General features: G+C 53.2%; 7 protein-coding genes across 7 annotated transcripts; 2 read left to right on the forward strand and 5 right to left on the reverse strand.

Annotated features, from left to right (window-relative positions):
- Positions 1-924: 924 nt before the first annotated feature.
- On the reverse strand, positions 925-5,219 carry AAFC00_001399 (uncharacterized protein; the record flags this gene model as incomplete). Its single annotated transcript, XM_069340588.1, has 3 exons — positions 925-967; positions 1,027-5,117; positions 5,211-5,219. The coding sequence occupies 3 exons, from the start codon at positions 5,217-5,219 to the stop codon at positions 925-927; spliced, it is 4,143 nt and encodes a 1,380-aa protein (XP_069204056.1).
- Positions 5,220-6,147: 928 nt separating this feature from the next.
- On the forward strand, positions 6,148-7,356 carry AAFC00_001400 (uncharacterized protein; the record flags this gene model as incomplete). The annotated part of the gene is made up of 2 exons (XM_069340589.1): positions 6,148-6,171; positions 6,220-7,356. The coding sequence occupies 2 exons, from the start codon at positions 6,148-6,150 to the stop codon at positions 7,354-7,356; spliced, it is 1,161 nt and encodes a 386-aa protein (XP_069204057.1).
- Positions 7,357-7,740: 384 nt separating this feature from the next.
- Positions 7,741-11,363, reverse strand: AAFC00_001401 (uncharacterized protein; the record flags this gene model as incomplete). The annotated part of the gene is made up of 4 exons (XM_069340590.1): positions 7,741-7,969; positions 8,042-8,200; positions 8,257-11,147; positions 11,208-11,363. 4 exons carry the CDS (start codon positions 11,361-11,363, stop codon positions 7,741-7,743), a joined length of 3,435 nt encoding a protein of 1,144 aa, XP_069204058.1.
- Positions 11,364-11,932: 569 nt separating this feature from the next.
- AAFC00_001402 (uncharacterized protein) lies at positions 11,933-14,783 on the reverse strand (the record flags this gene model as incomplete). Its single annotated transcript, XM_069340591.1, has 3 exons — positions 11,933-12,983; positions 13,051-14,500; positions 14,585-14,783. 3 exons carry the CDS (start codon positions 14,781-14,783, stop codon positions 11,933-11,935), a joined length of 2,700 nt encoding a protein of 899 aa, XP_069204059.1.
- A 1,179-nt stretch (positions 14,784-15,962) lies between these two features.
- AAFC00_001403 (uncharacterized protein) lies at positions 15,963-17,765 on the reverse strand (the record flags this gene model as incomplete). The annotated part of the gene is made up of 2 exons (XM_069340592.1): positions 15,963-16,247; positions 16,311-17,765. 2 exons carry the CDS (start codon positions 17,763-17,765, stop codon positions 15,963-15,965), a joined length of 1,740 nt encoding a protein of 579 aa, XP_069204060.1.
- Positions 17,766-18,477: 712 nt separating this feature from the next.
- AAFC00_001404 (uncharacterized protein) lies at positions 18,478-22,508 on the reverse strand (the record flags this gene model as incomplete). The annotated part of the gene is made up of 3 exons (XM_069340593.1): positions 18,478-18,686; positions 18,737-18,849; positions 18,907-22,508. The coding sequence occupies 3 exons, from the start codon at positions 22,506-22,508 to the stop codon at positions 18,478-18,480; spliced, it is 3,924 nt and encodes a 1,307-aa protein (XP_069204061.1).
- Positions 22,509-23,803: 1,295 nt separating this feature from the next.
- Positions 23,804-25,157, forward strand: AAFC00_001405 (uncharacterized protein; the record flags this gene model as incomplete). The annotated part of the gene is made up of 3 exons (XM_069340595.1): positions 23,804-24,589; positions 24,644-24,685; positions 24,741-25,157. 3 exons carry the CDS (start codon positions 23,804-23,806, stop codon positions 25,155-25,157), a joined length of 1,245 nt encoding a protein of 414 aa, XP_069204062.1.
- Positions 25,158-25,800: the final 643 nt, after the last annotated feature.

A 25,800-nucleotide genomic window follows, 5' to 3' on the forward strand; every position in this document is an offset into this window, starting at 1 on the left:
CAATTCAAATTGTACAACAGAACAGGGCAGAATAACAGCACGGCGGCAACATTCATCTGTCACAGCACAGCTGCGTTGCTCTTCTTGATGCTCAAGTCACTCGTCCCCCCGCGGCAGAATAATCAAGGGTCAGAGCGTCGTTTGTCGAAGAGGCTGGCGCAATGATGATCTGTTAGAAAGACCGCTTCTTGATCAATTCTCAGTCACGCGAAGCCAACTGTCTCGAAAGGCGTCGATCGGCAATGATGTTCCCACCGAGATCTTTGACCGGATTACAACTCCTGCGTCACGATCAATTTGAATCACAGCTGCTGCCCATCATACTTGACACCGGTATACAATGAGGCAGGACAGGTACGGTCCTCGATGGAGCCGAGCAAGCTTACTACCTTCCAGGTTACCTTAAACCTACCACTGCACGAAACAGGTCTCGCGTTCTTTAGTGCGTCATACCTCGCTGTGACGCCGACACCATCTACGATCGAGTCAAGACGCTCTGCACCGAATGCTTAATCCATGTACACCTAATATATTGCTGTTGGCACGAGTGAACATCTGGCCGTTGTGACAGCAGAGATTCACGTCGTCTAACCGGACCCTGCTCTTCCCTATTGTTATCAACTGCTGTCATCAGAGTGCATTTGCTTTTTGCTACATATAGATCCACAAACGTGTGCAGTGTTATTGTGCAACGTCCTTCACTCGAAACATACTGCGAATTAATTATACTCATGCACACGACCAATCCTGGGAGCTACCACTTATAGATGCGACCGTAACCACTGGTTCCACAACCACATAGCGTCCCGGGTCACCGGTTCACTGCTACATCTGGCGCAATGCTAAACGGTTAATCGATATAGCAAACATCGTGACCCAATCGTTACATGCCACGCGACTGAGGATCAGTACAATTGCTGCTGATCAGAGCGCCGCAATGACCGATGCCCACTTCTGTTCATCTTTCCTAGTAGCACCAATAAGTCAGTCTTGCTCGCTTAAGAAAGGCAACGTAAGATCACTTACTTGTCGAAATGCAGAAGCATGCCCAGCACGGGCACGAGCTGCAGCTGGTGCTTCTTGTCTTTCTGCTCTAGAAATTGCAGAAGCACGTTCTTCAGGTAGACGTAGTCGATGTTAGATTGTGCATCTGGGCCACCAGTTGCTGCGAACCCTGCTCCGTTCCTTGCCCGCGGTGTGGGTGAGCTGACCCGCGAAGAGTCGATTGAAGATCGTGCAGATGGTAGACTTCCCTGGCGAGGCCCTCTAGAACCACTCTGCCAAGAGCGAAGCTCTTCTGCCATGGCTTTGGAAGACTTCTGCAGCTTCTCGAGTCGCTGCTCCTTATCCTCGAGTGCCTTGCGCAGCTCGGACTTTTCCTTTTCGTAGTCACGCGATTGGCGCTCGCCTTCGTCCATTGCATCGCGAAGCTGTGCCATGGCTACGCGCACTTCGGTAACTTCCTCCTGCGCTTGTGCGGCCCGTCGCTCAAGTTGCTCCTTCTGTGTGTGAAAGGTCGATTCTTTCCGCTCGAAGCCTTCCCGTTCTTCCAGCACACGACTGAGGCTTCTCTCCGCGTCACGCAGCTTGTTCTTCAAGTCTTCTAGTTCTCGTGCACGTCTTCGGCCGGCAGTGCTGGCTTCCTCCTCCGCACGATCTCTTTCCTCGACTGCAAGGTCTAGTCGCTCACGCATTTCCTTCACTCGTGCTTCAGCTCGGCCTTCGACATCGGCGAGTAGCCTACGCATCGTTTCGCCCTCACGACTCCTTTCGCTGAGTAAGCGGTGGGCGTCTGCGAGCTCCTCCTCGAGACTTTCGCATCGTTCCTTCGTTTCTTTCATCTGTGTCGCAAGCTCCCGAGTCTGATCCTGCATACTGTCCATCAAGCTTTGCGAGCTAGATTGCTTTGCGGATGTCAGCTCGAGCTCATCCTTCAAGCTCTTGCCCTCACGCGTTAGTTGCTTGACCTGCTTCTCCAGATCTTGTAACCTCTCGCGAGATCGTTGAAGATCATCCTGTGCCTTTGTGAGATCCTTGGTAACCTTTGCGTTGGCCTCTTCCATCTCCTTGCGTGAGCTCTCGGCACGCTGTAGATCCTTCTGTGCCTTGACAGATGTTTTCTCAAGGGCTGTCTTGCTCTGATTGCTTTGCTTCAACTTGTCAGTCAAGGATCTGATGTCAGCGTCCTTTTCCTGCGCCTGTGATTTGTGGACTGCGATTTCGGACCGCAGATCCTTTTCTTTCATCTCAAGCTTACGTATCGTTGCCGTCGTAGTGTTCAGTTCCTCGCGGACTGTTTTTAGTTGGCTTGCTTCGGAGCGCAGAGTCTTGAGCTCTGGCTGGATCTTGTTAAGGTTCTCTCGGAGTGCGGTAAGGTCCTTGAATCTTGTTTGTGCCAGTTCATTGGCGGCAGCCAAGTCGGTCTGTAAGGATGCTGCCTTGGATTTCAGCTCGTCGAAATCAGCAGTCAAAGTGCTATATTTCTTGTCAGATTCCGCGGTTTTCTCAACAGAAGTTGCTTTTAGAGCGGCAAGCTCCTTCTCGAGCGCGGCATTGGCCACGCTCAATGCCTCCTTCTCAGCCTCCACAGCCTTGAGCTTCTCTTCGAGTTCTTGAGATGCCGAACCCGACGCTTTCAATGCTTCGAGTTCTGCTGTAAGCTTCTCCTGCTCGGCAGTCTTGTCCTTGTACTGCGACTCGGAAGCATCGCATTTCTCTTGCAAAGCCTTGCACTTTTCCTTGAGAGATTTTAGTTCTTGGGCGTGCTCATCGTCCCTCGATCCGTTTCTTGTGCGCATTTCTTTGAGTTGGTCCTTGGCCGCCACGTGCTGATTGCCAATCTCCATCAAGTCGTCTTTCAGACCTTCTATTTCTTCTCGAAGCTCTTCTTCGCCCTTCAATTTGTCCGCCAGCTGTTCGATCCGCGTCTGCTTCTGATCGATTGAGGTCTTTAGCTTGGCTATCTGCGACTCCTTCTGCTTGACGGTGTCCTCGAGCTGCTTGATCGCCGCGGAAGACTCCTCGTTCGCAATCGGTGTGTTGTCAGGAGCCAAGTCTTTGATCGATTTGTACACGTGCGCTTTGATGGCAGATTGCTGCTCTGGAGAAAGAACGGAATCCGAGTCAGCGGTATCCCGTTCATTAGAAAGAGCAGGGTCAGGGGTAGCAGGCGAAGGCTCGGGAGCACTATCGGCTTGAGCGTCAGCTGATGAGGCTGCAGCTGCCGCCGGCTTCTTCTTCTTTTTGTTCTTGTTCTTCTTTTTGGCAGCAGCAGCAGATGCGCTGACAGACGTTGGTGGAGCAGTCGGCTGCTCCTGAACAGCGGGCTGGTCCTTGGTTGTACTCTCTGGCGCCTGCACAGCTTTGGGTTCAGGGATTTTGCAGCTACCACAATTCATGATCATTTTGTAAGCTTCGTCGCGCTCTCTCTCGACTTGTCGCAGGTCTGCCTGCATTTTGCCCGAGGCTGCGGCCAAGGTATGGTCAGATGCGGGCTCGACGCCATTTTTCACTATTGACGCCTTCTTGGCTTCCTCACAATCATTCATACTTCCTTGCAGTTCGGTGCGCAAGGTATCCAGGTCACTCTGTAGAGATTTGCGTGTGTTTGCTGCACCATCTAGCTGCGATCGCAAGGTCTTGACAAGGTTATCCAGGGTGTCGATGCGTTTCTTATCCGCATCCCTTGCTTCCTTGGCTTCAACATCCTGGCCAGCGGCACTCTTGCTTTCCTGCTCGAGTTTCTGGCGAGCTTGCTCTGCGGACTCTGCTTTCTCGTTGAGTTCGACGACTTGCGCCTTGACGGATTCCAAATCGGTGTTGGCCTTGACGAGTTTCTCTTCTAGCAGACGGACACGGGCGGGCAGGGGTTCTTTCTCCGAGCCGGAAATGGCTGCGATGGCGTCGAGTTGAGTTATAAGTTCCTTGACGGCATCCTCAGAGGATTTGCATCTTGATTCCAGGTCTGCCTTTTGTGCTTGGAAGTCCTTTCCCGCAGCGTCGCGAGTCTTGATGGCGTTCTCGAGCTCAGTCTTTTGCTGTGCCTGCTCTTCTCGAGCGGTATCTCTTGCGCTGGCAGCTTCTTCCATCTCTTTGCGGGACTGTTGCTCTCTCTCCTTGGCTTGGTCGATATGCGACTTGAGCGAGTTATTCTCAGAGTTGAGATGGTCGATCAAACGGGACTTCTCGTCGAGCTCCGACTGTAGGCGAGGAGCCTCTGTCTCGTAGGAAAAGAAGTCATCGTCCTTGGGCTTGTTCGATTCCGCGTCGGTCTCTTTCGCGGCTTCTGCCACAGTCGAAGGGGTGGAAGTGATCGTGTCTTTGGCCAAGAGATCGTCTCGCTCCTTGCGCAATCCAGCGGCTTCATCGTATGCCTCTTTGGTCTTTTTCTCAGCGTCGTCAAGCTTCACTTTGATCGAGTCTCGGTCGCCGGTGACTCTCTTCAGCTCTTCCATGACCATGTCGCTCCGCAGGTTCAGCTGGTTGAGATACTCGACCAGAGCGCCAGGGTCGGCGACAGAGGTGAGAGGGGTGTTTTCGCGAAGGGCAGCCTCGAAGGGCTCGATGGCGGTGACTCGGGAATGGGCGATGCGGTAGGATCTGAGCAGATCATGGTACTTTGATTCCAGCTTCTCCGCCTTGCGCAGTTTTAGACGAACGTCTTGAGGCAAATCTCCCTCGGACGCCTTGCTCTCTCTGGCCGGCTGCTTCGGAGGCGGTGTCGGCGCATTCTCTGGCTCGGGAGCAGGAGCCTTCTCGTCATCCACTGTCCTTTCGGAAGACTGCTCTGCATCTAGAGCTGGAGTCGGACCATCTTTGGGAGGTGGCTTTGGCGTAGAAGATATGGACTGAGCGGCGTTTGCAGCGCCGAGGGAGGAAGAGGCGTCGTCGTCGTCGACTTCGAACTCTGAAGGATCCGGGCCCTTTTGTGGGATGCCGCGATCATCGTCAACGGTGCGGGCTCGACTGTTGGGTCTTCTGTTGGAGTCACCGCGAGCAAGAGGACGCGACGAGCCGGACTGGTTGCGTCTAGCCGGGGATGGAGTGTTTTGCCTCTGCTTGGCCTGTTCTTCTGCAATCTTGGTGTCCAAGAATGAATCAAGGTTGCCCTTGAGACGCTGAGGAGAAATGTCAGCATGAGGTGTTATAGTCCCAAGGAAGTAGACGACGGAGAGCAAGGTTGATATAACACATCAAGTCCGGCAACATACCTGGAACATGGTTTCACCGGAGGGCCCCAATGGGAAGACGATCACAAAGGCTTTCTATCTGTGTCTCGAGGAGGTGGACTTCATAGCGTGTATGTGGGGACGCAGGCACGCAGCAGGCAGGCACGCAGCAGGCACGCAGGCAGGCAGGCACGCAGGCACGCAGGCAGACAGGCAGACAAAGGAGCTGCTTGACAAATAAAAGGGCAAGAGACAAAGGACAGAGGAGTCCAGAAAAGGAAAGAGATCAATCTGCGAGCGAGTAATGTACAAATGCTTATAGGGTTAGAGAAAAGATACAAGTTGTCCAAAATTGAGGATCAAACATCCAACGACCGGAGCCTAAGGTCTAGTAAGGTAGCCAGCGTAAGACATAAGACCAACATCAGTATCAGCACCCCCGACTCCGCAACTCCCTAAGCCAATCTACCTATGAATCTGTCTCCTTCCCTCACTAGTCCGGGCCCGAGCCCTGAGCTGTGGCTAGAGTGGCTTTATAATGTGCTTGTAGCTTCACGGCTGCATTGGCGCCCTGTGGCTCTGTGGCTCTGTGGCGGTCGGCACTGACATGCCGATCCCACTATTTCTCGAGGTAAGGTAGAGATGCTCCGTGCACGCAGACGTCACTCGCATTTGTGACTTTATGAACGAACCCCAATTGCAGGCAGCCACCTGAACAGTACAGGAACCCTCAGAGCTACTGTAAGGTACTGTAAGGTACCCATCCTTGACCCTTCCCTACACGATCCAGATTCCAGATTCCAGATTCCAGATTTCCTATTTACGTTCCTGCCGTCTCTAGGTAAACACCTTCCTTTCTGTGCTCGTGACACCTTTCCTTTACTTTCGCACCCCTCCTTTCTTTTCGCAATCCAAACCAGCGTCTGAACAGACACAAGATCAATCCTTGTCAATCCATGCGGTGTAGCGTGCTTTCATAATGGTGTCTTTCTGGCCCTTCAAGGTGAGAAGCATAATGCCTATATGTGTATCATCCGCTAATCCATCCCAGGGTCAAGACACTTCGGCTGCCTCTTTCGAGAAGCTGCTTTCTTCCCTTTCCACCAAGATCAACAAGGAAACCGTCAAGAATGATTCACTCCGGCAGAAGCAAAGGAGATATCGAGTCCTATGGACGCTGTACACCAGCTTCGCCTACATACTCGCTGTCCTGATCCTGACCCTCGTCACTGGCTGGCAGAACTGGACCGCGATCGAGTATACCGGCTTAGCGGGCACCCCCTTGGTCATCTATGCCGTCCGCACCGCTCTCGATGCCACCTACAATTACAGACTCACCAAGTCGCAAAACCAGCTGAACCAGCTGCACAAGGAGCGCGACGCGGCCATCACCAAGCTCAAGGAAGCCACCAAATACAACACCACCCAGCAACTACTGGAAAAGTATGGAGGAAGCCCGCCGAAGCCTGCCGCTCTCAAGAGGAAACCCAGTGGTGCTCAGAATAAAGCGACCCCTTCCCCGAGAGTGGCACGTACTGGCATCCCTCCACCACCAACGGCGAACATTCCCGGACGTGTACCGCCCCCCACTTTCCCTTCCGCACCACACACGTCTCCACCTTCGCCGCCATCACGGCAGCAGCAACAGCAGGAGAACGACCACCCCTCAGACCCGCAAGCCGAGTTCGCTCCAAACGCCTTCTCCGCACCTGCCCCCGCCTTCCGCCCAGCTCAAGACTACGCCTCCTCAAGCCCCAGATGGTTCGACCGCATCCTGGACGTCGTCCTCGGCGACGACGAGACCCAGCCCAAGAACCGCATCGTGCTCATCTGCAAGAACTGCAGGCTCGTCAACGGCCAGGCGCCTCCGGGCACCCAATCACTCGACGACGTGGGCCCCTGGAGATGCATGGCCTGCCAGACACTCAACGCATCCGAGAGCCCCGCAAAGGAAATGATCCAGAAGATCGTCACGGAGGAGGGGGACAAGCACGGCGTCACGAAAACGAAGCGGCGGGCGACGACGGTGGACGGCGCGCAAGATGAGCACGACTCGTCGGATTCCTCCGCTCCTGTCGCTGTCGTCAAGGACGAAGATAGCGAGGATGATGACCAAGACTCGATTGTTGTCGACACTGCCCCGCCTGCGGCATCGACGAGGAGCAAGGCTAAGCAGCGAAACAAATAACCCTTCTTTTTTTGGTCATAAAAGTATATACTCCGCATCCATCAGAGATTTTGCGCGTGAAATACATTCGTCCATCTGTCTGTATACAACACTAGCAATTCTAACTCTTGCCTCGTCATCTCATGAGGTTGTACCGCCAATCAGCCCAAAAGGATGATATGTGGGAAAAGGGATAGTCGTCTCGCTGCATTGCAAAAAGGGTATATCTACAGTAAATACATTGCAAGACATGAATCACTCTTGCCATTCTCCATCAACTTCTCAGCACAAAAGCCTTCTCATTTGTTGTCCTTCATAGGCAGTATCAGAAGAAAACAAAACACATGGACGATGCCTCAAAGCGAGGAGGAGGCCAGCCAAAGAGAACCCGAAAGAAAAGACCACTCAAACGACCCCGCCGCCGCCACCCGAAGAACGAACCCTCAACGCCCTCTCGGCCAGCACCTGGAAGTCCAGTTGTCTGTGGTCCTCGGGCATGTACTCGCCCGAAGCGATACAGTGCACCTTCATGCTGGCGTGATACTTGAGGTTCGGCAGCAGCTTGGGCGTGATCAGAAAGTACTGCGAGGTGTTTTGCGCGCAGGCGATGTCGACTATTCGCGAGTGGACCATGCTGTGTTTTTATTATTATTATTAGTGCTGCTGTTTTGGAATGGAAGATGTTATGGGCGAGGAGCAGACTTACCGTTCGTTGCGCGGGTCCATGCCCTGGTTGATCTCGTCGACTACGCGGAAGGGGGCGCGCGCTAGGCTCTGCAGGGCCATGAGGTAGAAAATGGTTGATACGGCTCGTTCGCCGCCTGATTGGCGGTGGGAGTCGAGAATGGACATTTGTTCGTCCTCGCTGGGGAAGACAAGTCAGCATAATGTAGCTTGTTGTAAGGGATGTGCGAGGCATACCGGAACTTGACCCTGATCTCGATCGCCCAATTCTCGAAATCGTCGTCTTTCGCTACCTGGACCTCGCCCGCCAATCCCATGCGCGCAAAGTTGTCGCCGAATGCCTCGCTGATCTGCCCGACCAAGGCGTCCAGCTCCGGCTCCCATCTCTGCCGGATCTCGGTGATCTTGCCTTCGACCTCGCTGAGCTCCTGGTCCAGCCTCGTGAGCTTACCCCTGATCCTGTCGATTTCCATTGCGCGATTCTCGAACTCCTGGATGATGTGAGGGTTGCCTGCGTGGACCATCTCGAGTCGTGCGCTCGTGGCTTCGATTTCGGCTTCCCATTCATCAGGAGACTTGCGCTCGCTGACGATTGTTTGCTGCAACTCCTGCTCCAGGTCCGTCATTTCGCCTTGCATTAATGCGTTGACCTCGTTGAGAACTGCTTGAGCTATTCTTTTCAGCTCGTCCTCTCCCCGCTTCAACCGGCGTACATCCTCATGCGCCACTTGCAGTCGCGCTCGTACTTGCTCGTTACGGGCTTGCATCACCTCAAACTCCGACTTGGCCTCGATGAGCAGCACTTCCGCATCGAACAGATCCGTTTGCAGTTTTTGGAGAGACATGACGATGGCCATTAGTTTGAGCGATTCCTCGCCTCGAGTGAGAACGAGTGTCTCCTGCTCGTCCTTGATTCGTTGCACACGCTCTCGATACGAAGTTGCTTCCGCAATCGACTGTTCCAGTTTCGCTTGGTGTGTTTGCAGTCTGGGGGCAAGCTTGGCGTAATCACTAATGGCACGCTGTTTGGCACTCTTCTCCTCTGCAAGCATTGACTGCTGAGCCTTGAGCTCCTTGATGGCGATTGTGTATCGTACCAGCTCGGATTTATATCCTTCGCTCTTCGTACGAAATTCTTCGAGTTCATGCTGTAGCTCAAGCTTCTCGTTCTTGAGTCGTTCCTCCTCTCGTGTGTCAATTGCCTCATTGGTAAAGAAGCGGGCTTCACGAAGTCGGGCAGAACGAGTCGATATGCCCTGATCGCCGAATTCACGACGCCTGGTGATGAAATACGATTCTGATGGCGTGATCCACGATGTGATTGGGCTTCTTGACAGTGCTTCGTACTGGTCGTTGTCGACATCTCTCGTGAAATACCCCATCGAATGTATGTTTCTGTTGTCACACAGCATGCTGAGCACCTCTTCGGGTCCTTCGATGAGGTCCAGCACATAACCAGCAAGGCCAAAGTCCTGTGACTGTTCACGAGGAATAGGAGGATTCCAGCTTGACAAGGGCCGTTGACACGATCGTAAGTTGACGTCGGCCAAGCCCATCCTGCCCGTCAGTTCATTCGACAAGAGATTGTAGTCGGCATTGTTCGTCACAGTGAAGGCCAAGAGATCTGCCTGACCGACAGATGCCTCTAAGAAATTGGCGTACTTTTGATCTTTCAGGGAGCATGCCACAAGAGGTGGACCAAACACAAGACCGGAGAAACGGTTCTTGTTCTCCTGTATCCAGTCCCACGCCGTTGCAGTGTCCCTCGAAAGCGTCCGAAGCTTGTTGTTTAGCTGTCCCGCCTTCGAGCGAAGACCCTCCATGTTCCTGGTAGTCATTTCGAGGCGTTGGTTCAGCGACCCAATATGGTGATTGTTTTGGTCGTAGTTTGACCTCGCCGTGTCGGCCAGATCCTCCTTTTCTCGGATGCGTCGTTGGAAATCCCTGATTTGTTCATTGATGACAGTGAAATCAATCTCACCAGGATTAGTAGTCTCGATCTGGCGCTTGGTGTCCCTGATGAGACCTTCGAGTCTGACGCGTTCCTGTTTGGCCTTCTTAGAGCCGCTCTTTTCAGCCTCGACTCTAGTCTCGCAGTCTGTGATTCGCTCGAGCAATTCCTGTTGTTTGACAAGCAGAGCCCGAGCCTTTTCTTCCATGTTGTTGGCGATCCGGTTGCGTTGCTCCACGACCTTTTGCACTCCGTCCACGTAAATCTGCTTGTTATTGACAGCACGAAGCGCAGGTTCGACCTCGCGTTCAAGAAGCCTGAGAGTTGTCTCTGCACCCTTCCTCGCATCCTTGGCTTCAGTATAGACGAATCGAGCTGCATTGTATCGAGGAAACGGGCGCAGTCGCTTCATAGCTGTGAGCCGCTCCTGTATCTCGGCACGTTCCCGCAAGCGCTCGACATCGCCTCGCTGCAAGTTCTGACGGCCTTCAAGGTTCTTCAACTGCTCGGCATTGTTGTGTCGAGCTTCGAACGAAGTGCGCTGTTCGGCTCTGATCTTCTTGAGCGTCTCGTGCCATTGTGTCATGTACTCCGGAGCGGCTGCCCTCTGGGTCTCACGGAGAAGCTCAGTAGAAGACAGAGCAGCGAACTCGACCACACGATCCTGAGGTAGAAACTGACACAAGTTGTCGATTTGGATCGAGAACTGCCGACAAAGCGTGACCACCGCCTTCCTGTTGGTGCTCCTGCCGTTGATGAACCAACTGCTTTTATTGTCTTTGCGCTTGATGTTGTGTCTAATCACTGGATTCGAATCGTGCACGTTGGGATCAGCAGCGAGCTCGATTTCAATCTCAGCCTCGCGTGTGCCACGCTTGACAAAGTCCGAAATGTCTTTTGCGCGGCCAAGGACAGCTGTGTTGGCGCCCAAGCCGAGGCAGATGGCGCAGACCAAGGTGCTCTTTCCAGTTCCGTTTGGGCCGATGACCATGTTGAGACTTGGTCCAGGATGGAATTCGGCTGAGGTGTAAGTCACGAAATTCGTCAACTTCACACGGACTATAGAACCAGGTTGATGTTTCAAGGCTGCAGAAGATGATATGCCATCCCCATTTGCGCCATTCTGTTGCCGGGAGGTAGATCGATAACTGTCAGGTAAAAGAGGTGATTCGGGAGTCTATACATCACACAGTCAGTCATCCGCCTCGCAAGTATTCTCGTAGTTACATCAACATACACTTAAGGCAGGGCTACTAGCAGCACGCTCAACGCGCGCTCTCTTGCCATTACTGCGCCGGATCGAAGATGGTATCTCTTCCCTCTCTTCATCTGCGCTGAGCAGATCGTCACTGCTGTCGTCCTCTGCGGGACGACTCCTGTGGTGCCCGGCCATGCCTGGCCTTTTCAACATTCCTCGTAGCAACTTTCGCTAGATCTGGCTGCCTCTCGCTGTGTGCTCCTTGTGAAAGTGGTTATGGTTTGGAGGCAGACGCGTCGGCGTTGACGCGACTCCGCGCTTCTGGACCCTGACTTGATTGGGCAAGTACTTTATTGCTACACGATCGCATCCTCATCTCTCCTACACTTGGAAACACTCGATTTGGAACCACAAGCAAGATTTTCGTGAATCACCATGACTTCATATCGCATGTTTCTACTGATAGTAATATGGTACATGCTTATAAATCCAAGAAAGAGAAAAATTGGAGCTATACATAATAGCCTTTATACTCTACAGACAAATCATTAACAACATGTCTTTCCGATCAGAAGCATTTATTGCAGAGCAGCATATCGCGCTCGTTACATCCCGATATCCTCGATAAATTTCAAATGTTTTTGGTGCGTTTGACCTCCAGCCCTCTACCAAGCAGATCCACGCCGTCTATACACCTGCGGGAATATCTTCTCCTGAACTCCTCAAGTCCGACACAAAAGGCCCTTTTCGCCGTCCGTCTTAACCTACTCGAGAGGAATACCTTCGTACTCTGCGTACCCAAGAGCGAGGTTCATGTTCTGCAAGCATTGAGTAGCGGCACCCTTGAGCAAGTTGTCGATGGTTGCATTGACAACGACGCGCTTGCCGCTGCTGTGCACGGCAAATCCACCGATCTCGACTCCGTGCTTGCCGGCAATCTGCTTGACCGACGGGCTCTCGCCAGTGATCTTGACCAGCTGCTCGCCGTTGTAGCGGTCCTGGTAGATCTGTCGGATGTCGCGAGAGGCCATGACGTTTGCGAGAGGCATGGAGATGGTGTGGTGGATACCTGCGAACCAGACCGCGACGTGGGGAATAAAGCCGACCTCCCGGCCCAATCTCGCGCTGATCTCGCGCTCGTGGATGTGATCAGTCAGACTGTAAGGGATCAAGTTGTTGGTCAGGTTGTCCACATCGTTCTTGGGGCTGGGCTTGGTTCCGGCACCAGAGTATCCAGACACACCGAAGATGGTAGGGTTTGCAGGAGCGGGGGCAAGGTGTTCCAACAAGGGAGCGATAGCAAGCTGTGCGGCCGTAGCGTAGCAGCCAGGGTTGGAGATACGTGTTGCGCCGGCAATCGTGCTTCTCTTCACTAGCTCAGGCAGTCCATATGTCCAGGATGAATCGAAGCGGTAATCGGCGGAGAGGTCCACGATGACAGAATTCTTGTGAGAGGACTCTTCGATGGCATCAACGTATGGCTTGCACACTCCGTTGGGGAGTGCCATAACCCAGCAGTCAACCTCGCCCTTGTCAGCCATGCGACGGACATCGTCAGGGGAGAGGTTCTCGTAGATGATTTCACGCTTGGTGTAGCCTGCGAGCTTCTTGCCCTTGAGCTCACGGGATGAAACGTGGCGGAGATCCATGTTGGGGTGACGGTTGAGGAGGTCTACCAGAGCCTGACCGGTGTAGCCTCTTGCGCCAATCAGTGCGACCTTGGAGGGGTAGTCCTTCTCCTGGTTCTTGATACCGAGGGGAGGGTTGGGGTTTGTGGTAGTCGAGTATCCGCGCTTGCCAGACATGCCGACGCTGCTACAAATCGTTAGCTATATTATTCAGTGTATATGCATGGTCGTCAAAAACCGGGGAGCTGGCATACCTGAAGGCGCGACGAGCGTTGGATCTGGCGGAGGAGAAGGTGGAATAGGCACGAGCCTGCTGACCAATCTGCTCTCTGGCCTGTTGCAACTTCTGAGCACCATCTCTTATCCGCATGGCCGCCGAAGCTGCGCGATGTAGCTGACTCTCGAGATTGATATCGCCGAACATCTGTCTTCCGTGTTGGATGAATTCGGCCATCAACTCGCGAACCTCCTCGGGCTTGTCGATTCCGTACCAAAACAAAACCTCTCCTTGGCGAGCGATGCTGCCGTCAGCCTTCTCGGAAAACCAGGTCAGATTCTCGTCATCCTGCTTGACGGTCCAGGCAAGCTTGGGGTAGTCTCTCGTAAGGTTTTGGAAGACGTTGTCGGCAATGTTAGAGAGCCATGCGGAGCGCGTCATGGTCAGGGTGGCAAGATGGGCAATGGCATTGGGGGCGGAAGAGTCGGGAGGCAGGACAACGGCAAGGGCCTCCATACCGTCATCATAGTAGGCGTCGAAAGTGCGGTCCTTGAGAGAGTCCAGGTAGCGCTCGACGACGTTGGCAGAGTCGAGACCCTCACGATCTCTCAAGAGGACCTCCTTGAGCTTCTGCATGTCCGGGAACTCGCTCAACTTGGATGCCTGCTGCAGCTTGGTGCCACGTCTGATCAGGGTGCCAGCACCGCTGTGAGTGAAGAGCTCACGCTCCAGACTCTCGGGGTGGATGATGGCAACACTGGAAGAGCGGGGAAGGTTGTCGAGGAGGTCCTTGATATCTCTAATCTTGGAGCGGGTGCCGTGGATGACCCATGGCATGTTCATGTAGCGATCGTACTCCTCGTCCAGGTTGATGGCCTCGATGAGCCTGCCGGTGTCCTTGTTGTGAAGACCACCCTTCTCGGAGAGATAGACAATCTTGAGAGGAACAAGAGCCTTGGCCAACTCAGCAGCGGCCTTGTCAGCGTTGACATTCAGAAGCTGACCCTCGGAGCTCTCAGCCATGCAGGTCAAGACGGGGATGTAGTTGTCAGCAATGGCAGCATTGATGGATGAGGTGTCGACCTTGTTGACCTCTCCGACAAACTTGTAGACGTCCTTGTCCTTGTAGTCGGCCATGAGCACACCCGAGGTGATGGGTCTCGCTCTGACTCCCCATGACTCGAGTGCCTCGACGAGCTTGAGGTTCTCCTCGAGGAACAGCTTGCGCGCAATGCCGAGAGTCTTGCCGTCGGTGATTCTGATTCCCTCGTTGTACTGGGGCTCAATGCCGGCCTCGCCCAACAGCTTATTCATTTGCGGTCCAGCGCCATGGATAATGACAGGGTAGAGACCCATTTGGTTGAGATTGCGCAGGGAGCTGCAGAGGACATCGATGTAATCCGTCAGGATGGCACCGCCGACCTTGATGACGGCAAACTTTTGTGAAGAGACAGACTGGAACTGCGAGAGGTATTGCTGCACCTCACCTGGTGATTCACAAGATTGCGTCAGTCACCCACCACCACCAGAGTACAATGACAAGTTCTATCGGATTGTGACATGACACTCACGCTTGGATCCCAGGTTCTGAAGGACATTGATAACTGCAGAACGTGCAGAAGACTCATCGTGCCGGGCACCTTTAACCGCGGTGGCATAGCCATGGCTGAGCGCGGCAGGACGAATGGCGGCCGCACCGCCAGTGCAGAGAGCAGAGGTACGCACTCGGCATGATCGTGCAAGAGCACGCGTCGCAGGGCGGGAGATCATTGCGCAAATAAAAATCTATACACTCTCGTCGTCGTACGTGACTCGGAAGGGAGGGAAGAAATCGAGGGGAATTTATTATAACTCGAGAGCAGATCATGCAGCAGCTCTTTTCTTGGCTTTGCAGATAAAACGCTATAGAGAGGTCTTTTTCCGGACTTTGGCTTTTGAGGTAGATGCAGAGATGGAAATTCGGGGAAAGGGCAGAGATTCAGATTGACGAGCCGAAGATGAGATCACGACAAGTCTATAGGAAAAACGAATGGTAAAGGGAAAAAGGAAGTAACAAACCAGAGAAGACCGTAGTGGTGGTGGTGGTTGACGAACAACTGGGGTAGGTTCTGTGCTGCTTGTACGACCCGCCGACGTCGCTGTAGCAAGCTTTTATCGCTTCAGCTTGCTTTCTTCTCTCTCTGCCCCGCGTCTGCATCCCTTGGTTTACGTGGTTTATATGGCAACTGTAGGCTAGCAGGCAGCAGATTATCTCCCAATCTAATAAGATGGTCTCCATCCTGCAACACATACACCGAGCCCGACCACGTGTGGATCGCCGACAAAATTTATCGCATACTGTGTCTCATTACTTGTTGGAAATCCTCATCATGGACACAGTACCATGATGCAGATACCATGTTGCATCTCTTCACAAGTACCTACTTGTACAAGGTAAACTCACTTTTTTCTTTTGCTCTTATCAAAGTGGCCCCGCTTGCTGCTGCTAATTCTTCGCCTTTAATGCAACCTGCCGATACCTAATCGGCTTGTTATCGGGACACTATGATGGTCTACCAAAAGCTTTTCGCAAACATGGATAGGTAAGGTAACTTGCTGTATATTAATTGCTTGGCTTGCGTAAGAGAAGCCATTCTGTCACTACCATCACATACGGAGTACACCCATACACAACAGAGGCGGCCTCAATAGGTGATATCAGGATGAAAGATGGATGGTCTGTCCATTTGTTGGAAGAGCTACTTCAGTCTAGCCACGTCCGTATATTTGCATTGCAAGCCAACATGTGACTGCCCGGTAATAGAGGTTGTCTCCAAGACCGTCACTCTTCTCTACATTATACACCATGATAACGCCGTCGCTGAAAAGAAAATCGATTCTTTCGCATCCCCAATGGTTTTTCCCTTGTCGTTTCCCCCCATGCGACTGTGATCGTCTATGTCAAATTATTCATACTTCCTCGTCTTCAGATTCCGTCATCTCCTCTTCACTCTCACCCCAACCTTCGGCCTCGAGGTTGTCGCCTCTGATGCCGAAGCTGAGCAAGAGTCCAAGGAAGCTGATTCCACCGAAGAGGCCAAAAGCCAGTGCTTCTCCCTTTGGTCGCACATGTGTCGCTGCAGTGAATAACGAGCCGGACAGAAAAGGCCCGGCAGCGCGTCCTGCCGCAGAAAGGGTCTGGGCAAGTCCGTTGAGTGTGCCGAGAACTGAGTGATTCGGTGCCGAGTTCGTGATCTGTCGATACAATGTCAGCAAATGTTAATCATCATGCCTACTAGCGAGGGCAATGCATCTTACCAGCAAAAGAGCACTTGTCAGTCCACCCACAGCTGCCACGGTCTTGATGATCAACACGAGACCCAGTTCCGCCCATAACCAACCCTTGCCGCTGTTTGTACCCTCTCCACTTCCGTTGCGTCCATCCTTGTAGCCAACCCAAGGCATGAGCACAAACGCAACCACAAATCCGGCGAGCCCAACGCGATACGCGGTTTTGTTGCCCACCTTCTCACGTAGCTTGCCAAACACTCCGACCTGAAATACTATTGTTACAACTCCGGCGAAGGCCAGGGACAGACCGATCTCCTCGGGCGACAAATCTCTACCGGTAGGCGCGGGTGCCTGGGCGAAGATGGGGTATAATGAGTTGTAGGAGATATTCGCAAGCTGGAAAATAAGGAAGGTCGCTAGAAGTAGAATAGTATCGCGGTTGAAGACGTCCGAAGTTGACAAGTGAACCATGTTCTCCACGCCAGGGAGGAGAGAAGTGCTTTCTGTCTCCGTGCCGTCGTTCGAGCCGTCATCGCTGGTCTCAACGTGACTCGACCCCGTCCGACGACGATGGGCTTTGTGACGTCTGTTGAAGTGTCTCTTGAGATATGATGGGCGCGTAGAGCTGGTGAATTGCCAGATCCAAGTGAACAGGTTGCTCACGCGCGCACCGAGTGGGGGTAGATCCTTGGCCTCCTCGAGTGATTCTTCCAGGAAGATCATGGTCAACACCATGTCGAGTATGAGCACGGCGCAACTGACGAAATTGGGCACTAGATATGGATATGGGTTAGGTTGTCCGCCGCTCCAAGGCTTCTCTTTGAAAACGAGCAAACCACCAAGCACAGGGCCTGTGATGCCACCAATACCATACACAACAGGCAAGTAGGTGAAGGCGCGACTCTGATTACTTCTGTCGGTGATCTCGCCCAGACAGGTGCTGATCACGCCCTGGTTGCCGTTCACGAAACCCATCAACGCCTGCACAAGGATAGCCTGCCACAGTGTTCGGCAGAAGCCAAAAGCAAAAAAGCAGCAGGCAGTGAGGAAGGTGCCCACCAAGACCACAGGTTTTCGTCCTATCCGATCACTCAGCCAACCCCAGAAGAAGTTGGTTGCGAACTGGGCCAGGGCGAAACTCGACGCGATCAGGCCAACGTACAATCCAACTTGTCCGTCTTTCACTTCCGGAAAAGTAGATGCCATGTCTGGTAGGTAGGGCGAAATTGAGTTCAGCGCAGTCTGTTCGGCGAGAGCGATGACTGCGAGAATGGCCAACTGGCGCGTGGGGAGTGGTGTCTCGTGATTCCTGCCATCGCCAGAGTGCGAGTCTTGATTGTCGTCATCCTGCGCGTTGTTCGAGGGACGAGGCGAGGAAGGTGGCTTGCCGCGAGATGTCGGAGGCGCGGTGGGAAATGTCTGGTAATGTGGTGTAGAAGACTGCCTTTGAGCCAGCACTGGCTTATCGGGGGGTCCTGCCATCAAGACAGGGAGGCTCGAATGCAAGGCACGATGAGGGTGACTGTGGTGATCGTGACGTGAGCGAGGTGAGACAGGACTCGGGCAGGGTTTTCAGACAGTCAACACGCTATAGCTTGCTTGAAGAACGAGAAAGGACAGCGAATTTCCGATCAAATAGAAAACAAGGTAGGTTTGGGCAGACGACGATTACCAACATCCATCATGACCACCACAGGGCAATTTACGAATATCTGCAAAGCTGCTTCTACCCGCTGTCAAGAGTCTAAACCTAAAGCCTCCCGCATTTGGTGGAATCCAGGCATGACGCAAGACTTCACCGTGAAGCCTTTTACTTTACCACTTTGTCCTACAATCCAATTGTACCTCGGATCCGTCTCCAGACTAAACCCGTTCCTGGGACGCTTGCTCGGACCCGACGGACCGGCGCAATCGCCGAGGTGGCAGGTATGTACACTACTTGCGCACCATTGGCGACCAATATACACGTCGGCGCTTTGGCGAGCAAGGCAGACTCGAACGAGAGGGTGTCATGTCTCGCAGGTGAAGGGCTAGCTTACGCGTTATCATTATTTTGATTCTGGTTGGCTCACTGACGGGAGACTGCGACTATATAAATATATCTGGGTATCATTCGAAAATACAATCAAGGTATGTACGGCGTCAAGCAGTCCAGCTGCTATACAACACCACCCTGGCTCCAGCGCCGTTCTCGTCACATGATTGTGCACTCGGCCTCGTCTCTCTTCTGGTTTTGCCGCAGACGTCCATCGGGAGGTCTAGGACGACTCTTGCTTCCCCCTTTCTTGAGCTCTTCCAGTCTCTCTATAGCCTTGGGAAAGTGGAATGATGCCGCTCTGGCGTACCATCGTTTGGCATCTTCAAGATTTGCAGGGCAGCCGATGCCATTCTCCGTGTAGTAACCTGACGCCATTAGTCTTATCCAGAAAGTAGATGGCCTTGTCATGACTCACCCATCGCGAACATGGCCTTGGCCTGCGGGGGCTCGCCTGAGGCTGCCTTCCTTGCCCACAGATAAGCTTCCGTGTCGGAGTGCTCCAATATACCTTCAACCCCAGTAAGGTACCTGATTGGTCCATATGTCAGCAAATGATAGACACCAAGGCGCGCATGATATACTCACCAGCCGGACAACGACAGCTCTGCTCCATGATCTCCTTGCGCCGCAGCCTTGGAGTACCAAGCGATGGAATTTCTTGGGTCAGTCGGGAGGCCTAGTGATCCATACTCATATGCCTGACCAAGTCGGTACTGTGAAGCCTTGTAGCCCATCTTCGCAGCTCTTATGAACAAATCCCGAGCGTACTTGTCATCAGCCACAATCTTGTCTCGAACCGCAGGATCAACATTGGTCGACTCGTGGAGAAGAGCAAGCTCATGCAGCGCACGAGGATTATCTGTCCTTGTTTGTTCCACCGCTTTCTTTAGCCAGACCACTGCTTCAGCTACGTTCCTTGGCTGGCCTAAGAGACCCTTCAAGAGAATGACACCTAGCTTGTACATTGCTGCATCGTCCTGCAATTGAGCAGCACGGCGGTACCACTGTACAGCCTTGACTGGATCTTTTCGTGTGCCTCCTCCCTCCTCTGGGCCCATCTCACAACACACGGCTGTTCGATACGCCGCTCCCGCATGTCCGAGCTTTGCAGCAGCCAAGTATAGAGAAAAGGCTTCCTTGGTATCGATTTCGAGACCGAGCATGCCTTGACCATAGCAATCGGCTAAGTAGAACATTGCCTCACTGTAGCCAGCTTGGACCAGACGTTTGATCCTCTTATGCGCATCCAATATGTAGCGCTCCCGGTTCTTGCTTGTAGCCTTGGCGTCCAGGCGTCCGTTCTCTGAAGCAAGCACTACTGATGCCTCAACAAGCCTCTTGGCCAAGTACAAGGCAGCTTTGTGATCAGCAGGGTTTGCATCGACCTTCGTACGCAGATGTGCCAGTTCTGCAGGGGTGACAGGCAGAGGCCGTTCGTCTGTGGCCGTCGTATCAGGCGGAGCAGACTTTGCTAATGACGTTGTTGATGTGTTAGACGTCTGGTCGTACTGACGCACTGGTGCAGGACGAGCGGCTTGCGTAGGCACAGGATCTGTCAGTCCAGGTCTGACGGGTACAGGGTGATGCGGAAGAGCGTCAGGGTGACTGGGCTTAGCCGGTTGTTGAGCCCCACGGGCCGGTGGTGGTTTCATGTCGTGGCGTGGAGGCTGTTGTGCTGCATAGGGTACAGCGGCAGGCTTGACTGGCACTGGTACTTGCTGAGATGGTCTTTCTCTTGCCTCTCTAGGATCCCTTGCACCATTTGCACCGGGTAAAGGTCTTCTGTTTGGTCCCGTTGGACCCGGGTGGGCTGAATAGCCAGATTGGGAAGCCGGGCTTGCTCGAGGCATACCGTGTTGCGGAGGTCGGGGTGCTTGCGCAGACATTGGCCCTCTGAGAGGCGGAGGAGACATGGTTGAGGGCGGTGGCGGCGAAGCAACACCGTACCCTGCGCCGTTCGGTGGTAAACCACGGGGCTGTCCCTGGTACGGCCCTGGAGGATAACGCGGGTCCGGGGGCATTCGAGGATTGGCCATAGCTTGTGGAGGTGGGCCTCGACCGACAGGTAAGGCTTCTCTTGCATATTGAGGCCCTGGGGGCGGCGTTGGTCTCGGCTGTCGTGGATCTCGTGGCCCGGCCTGATCATTGGGAGGCTGGTGTCGCCATTGGTCCTGAGGGGGCGATGGGACTGCTACAGAATGCGCGATAGGCGGGCCGCGACCAGGTTGAAAGCCGTGCTGCCTTTGTGTATCGTCATATGGCAAACGTGACGGAGGCTGAGCACCCACAGGCGGCGGGCCAGTGTAGTCATAAGATCTTGAAGGTGCGGACTGCTGTTCCTCTCCAGGTATGCCGAATACAAATCCAGTGCTTTCCGGACCCATTATCTCTGCTTCATCAGGTTGCGGAGAAGACTTATATACAGGCTTCTTGTACACAGGAACCGATGGTTGCGCGTGCGCGCTATAGTCATGTGATGGCAGAGGTGGGGGTGGTTGGTTATTGGCCGGGACATCGTTCAAGTGTTGATCAATCGTCAAACCCCTTTGATGAGCGCTCCTAGATTTGGGCTCTTCCGGTACATTGTCGAAGTCCGGCATTTCCGATTCGATCTGTTCGGCTCTGATCATACTTGCAGTCTGAGACCTGTGGCTTGGCGCCTCGGAGTAGAAGGCTGCTTGTTGATACTCTCGCCCTGAAGAGTTCTGGCGGTCATCAATCCAGGGCCTGTCGGGCGGTGCCATCGCGCGAGCACTCATAGGGGCGTGAATGGCTTGCTGATGATGCACAATGGGCTTTTCAGTCGCTGTCGCAGGCCGCTGTGCAATAGTCGGGCTGAAATGATTAGCTGCGGCAAATCTGGGACGCTGTTGTCCAACTCCCGGATCCGTAGCAATGTGTTGCAGGGGCGGTCGCAACCCGTGCTCAAAGTACTGATCGTCGTTGTAGCTGCCTTGAGCTGGCTGACTCGGAGGATAGTGTACCATATGAGGACCATTCACCGGACTGACTTGATGCCGTTCCACATGTCCGAAACGCTGCTCTACGGACAGAGAATCCGTGTTGAGATGAGGCAGGATAGGCCGTTCTTCTGTGAAAGAGAGTGTTTTCTCGAAATAGTTCACAATAGCTGGACGCGAAGAAAGCTGGTGATCTGACTGTGGTGGGCGCTGTGCATGTCCATTGGGTTCGTCGTGATCCGAGCCAAAACGATCTCTTCGCGGAAGCGTGCTAGGTGGAGGCATCGGATTTGCTGCTTCGTCGGTGTGTAAGAAATGCTTACTGGATGCAGCTCCTGCTGTGGACGGACGCACAGGCTCGATGTCGGAGTCTCGACTGCGGACACTATGCTCGCCTGTGCTGTCCCTGATTCTTGCCTTGTCAGACTCTTTCTTGGTGGGAAAGGTAGGGAATGCATTGTCCTGTGGTATCGTTACTGGAGAAAAAGCTTCAATAAGGGGCTTCCGTCGAGCAGGGGGCGCCGATTTTTCTCTGGGTTGTTGGTGATGTTTGTTTTGTCCGTCGCGAGGGTCGCGAGGACCACGGGGATCCCGACCCCTTTCAACGGGCATGTTTCGAGGATCGCCCGTCGCAGCATGTCCATTCACAACAGGCTTCGGCGCATGGCCGAGTCTTTGAGGGGGTGGTGGGCCAGATCTGGCAGGTGGTGCTTGGCTAACGTTCTCGCGAAGCGGTTCGCGCATCTGTTGTTCTTGCTGCTGCTGATAGTGATGTGGTGGGGACATCGGTATGCTCTGGGGAGGCTTATAATGGGCTTGCGTGGAACTGTGTGGTTGATCGTAACGCTGATCGTATTGCGTCTCATAGTGCTGGGTAGGCCGTTGATCATATGGCTGCTCATACGACTGATCATAGGACTGGCCATGAGAACGACCGGCTGGTCCGTAGCCGGGTTGATTCGCACCGTGGCGAGTGTAGTCATCTGCTGGTCGTTGTGGGGGATAGCCATTCACTTGCCCATACGCTGGTTGCCGGCTGTAGTCCATCCGTTCCTGGTCATAAGAGGGCTGGCCGTAGCCGCGATCGGCGTAGCCAGTCTGTTCGGACATGGCATGGTTGAGGGTAGGGCGTTCATAGCTCGGCTGCATGTAATGTGGTCGCGGACCTTGTTGTGTGAAATAGGGCCTACTGGGAGGCTGGTAGTGAGAGTTTGAATCGTAGGCCATCTCGAATGACCTTGTTTCTGGGTGGAAAAAATGCAAGTGGGCATGCGTAATAGCAGATCTGCGTCAAGGAATACAAGTACAACCAGCTTTCGAGTCAGGTGGTTTCACGAGCGGCCAAGTATGGGGGTGCGAAAGGCTGCTCTACAGTCAGAAGCTAAGGGTGACAACAAGGCAAAACCCAGCTTCCTTGAGAATGGTGACACTTGTGACTTGTGAAGAGAAGGGAACCGAGCGTGCGCCGATATAGCGAGCTACAGTGCAGGACAGTACAGTGCCAGTAAGACAGCAAAGAAGTGAAGACAGTGACACGCGCAGAGGCCAGCCGGCGGCTATGGATTGGCGATCTGAAGTGCAAAAGGGAGTTTATTGTAAATGAGTGACTAGAAGGCCTTCCAGACTCATGTGTGGTGATGCAACACACTCACACACGAGCGCGCCAATGGAAAACGGGAGAAACGAGAAAATGAAGTCAAAACCTGGTGCGCAACCACAACTCCGTCGCCCACATGCGGCGGTAGACTTGAGCAATAGCTAGAAGTTTGACATTAGTATCAGCCCTACGCGTTTGGAACGAAAGCGCCGAAATAGAAGGACCCGATTCACGCGTGAAGTGGAGAATTGGACCCTTCGGCTCAGCCCCATGGCGGCTGTTGCTGCGTCACTAGTGTGCGGCAATGAAGGCAATGACATTTCTGTGCTATGCCCGGGGGGCGGCGGTGCTAAAACATCATGTCAAGTTACCTGGGTACACATATACGAGCATCTTCAGGCATCAACTCAACTCAACCCTCTCGACTCCATGTAGTGCTTCACGCATCCCACGCAGCAAGTGCTGCGGCTGAGCCATTGCGTAAGGCAAGTGTTGTGTGCTACTAGTAGCTCATGTCCAAGGCAGGGAATGAGCTTTACGGTGGGGGCGGCATCTGTACTGCAACACAATTGCACTGCCCTCACAAGGCAGTCTACTAGTCTCCGTCTACGCACCCATCAGTGACTCTAATGCAACAACTGGAATTCGACAGTTCAGCATGCTTGCGCTGTACCTGTACGGACAATGTTGCCGCGTATGTGGATGGACGTCATCTCCAACGATCTTTCCTCAGTGTTTCCTTGCTTACCTACCTTATCTCCGCATACAAGTTGTACACTAATGGCCCCCACGAAGTCTATAATAGAAGCGTGTCGTCGAGATCTTGAGATCTATATCCTCTCATCGAAGCATTGCATTACAGACCAGACCTTCTCTGACATCCCTAGTCCCTATCCTAAAATCTTTCACGTTTTCACGAGCGACCATGACTTCAGGTTACGCGGAGGGTGTCGTCGAAAGTGCGCCAGGACAGCAAGACAACTATAACCCCCCACCATATAATCCACAGGACTACGAAATCGCCCCAGCTTTGCCTCCCCGAAGCGGTGTCGAAACGTCGGTGCAGTCAAACAGCTTGTTCCCACCTCCACCTGAACGTCCTGGTAGTTTCCAGTCAGCACATTCGGATGTAGATGTTTCCTCGCCTGGCCATTACACGAGAGATCCTCATAAGCTCACCGCTTATCTCATTCCATTCCCTAGACCTACGCTCAAGGGTGTCGCAACCGAGGCTCTTCCTCCTCGGTTCCTCATTTATACCCCTCCCCCGCCTCCTCTCAAACCTCCCAAGGAAGGCGAGAAGGAAAGCAAAGTCCACAAACTCCAGAGGAAATGGCAAGGAGAAGTACGGAGCGCAAAGACATCAGACGCCAAAACCGCTTCATGGCAAGGCCTCAAGGCCAAAGCCACGCGCGGCATCAATGTTGCCATGGGCTACACCAAGACGTCTAACCTGGAATTTGTTAACCGTCTTGGAGGGTCGAGTGATGACACTGCAGCAGGAACTTCAGCTGAGAACGGAAACCACGGGGCTGAAACGCACAAAACCGTGAAGCTCGAAGAAATAGTTATTGTCTATCCTTCTGACTTTGCCAGCACACCAGAAGCGCTTCGAAAGGAGTTTGTAGAGAGTCTGATGCGGACGAAGAGCAAAGCGGAAAGAGACGCTGTTTTGGCGACTGGGCTATTACCAGTCAGCGCCGCTATCGATGTAAGTTTGACGACACAAGAACCATGATTTCGAGTACTGACGCTTGTGCGACAGCTCTGTCTTACCCTCGTCTGGCCTTTTGGTGGACTACTAGAGGTTCGTGTATCCCAAGACTTTACAGTAAAGGAGTAACGACTAACATTCCCATCAGATTGATGCTGTATGGGCAGCAGCAAGTTTCAAGGGTGCCAAAACAAGTCGTAGCGTGACAAAACGCCTGACCTCATCTTCTTCGACAGGAGCGCACGATCAAGACAAACTGCGTTTGTCCTTTTCCGCTTCTCCTCGTCTCGAAGTCCTGGAGAGATACCTAGCAGCAAGATGCCACGACAAGGATCCTAAAGTCTTCCCCGTCATGCGAACATCGCCAACGGAAACAGATGTGCTGGAAGCCATAGGTTGGTCACCCACACAGACCGGTGGAGTGGATCGGAACTGGGAAGACGAGCAGTGGGAGACGTCCGAAGTCAAGGACGACTTCAAAACGGTGATGCTGAAGGCGGCTGGCGAATGGGACAAATGGGTCAAGGCGTACGAGAAGAACCCCGAGAAGGCTGTCAAGAAATGAGGTCTCATTGTCGTGACGCGGCCGCATTCCTTCGTGTTTTACCTGGCGCTGGATTTTCTGTCAAGCTCCGAATCGAAACATCACAACAACATGAGAAATGCACCCAATGAGAAACGACCTTCTCGGCTCCGTGTAAAGTTCAAAGCAGGAGTACCAGAATCTATCGATCACAAACCCATCTGGTACCTAGATCACACCTCGACTATAGGGATCTAGTGGGTAATAATTCGAATGTGCATCGAACCTAGACATGGACCAATTGGCTATTGAACCGCAAAGCAACAATTTCGATGCAAATCTAATGTCATTGCCTATCCTAACCCGATCAAGTTAGCCTCGTAAAAGGTTTGCCACTCTGTTGTGAGGATGGCGTGCAGGACAACACCTTTAGACCAAGTGCATGTGCTGCGTTAAGTCGCAGGCTCGAGACTAGCCCTGTACAGCTAGCTCCGAGCTTAATACAGCTTATTGGCGCTGCTCATAGCGTGAACTTCCACAGTGCATGTATGGACGTCTCGAGAACAATCGCCTAATTTCAAGAAGTGTACTGTGTGCTAAATAAATCATGGCAATCACTCAGTTTGTTGTAAGGGAGAGATACCTCAGGTATGCTAGTTAATGTTGAAGTATATAGGTCCATAGG

The sequence above is a fragment of the Neodothiora populina genome, assembly GCF_041146345.1.
Source record: "Neodothiora populina strain CPC 39397 chromosome Unknown canker_contig_12, whole genome shotgun sequence".
NCBI classification, from domain to species: domain Eukaryota; kingdom Fungi; phylum Ascomycota; class Dothideomycetes; order Dothideales; family Dothioraceae; genus Neodothiora; species Neodothiora populina.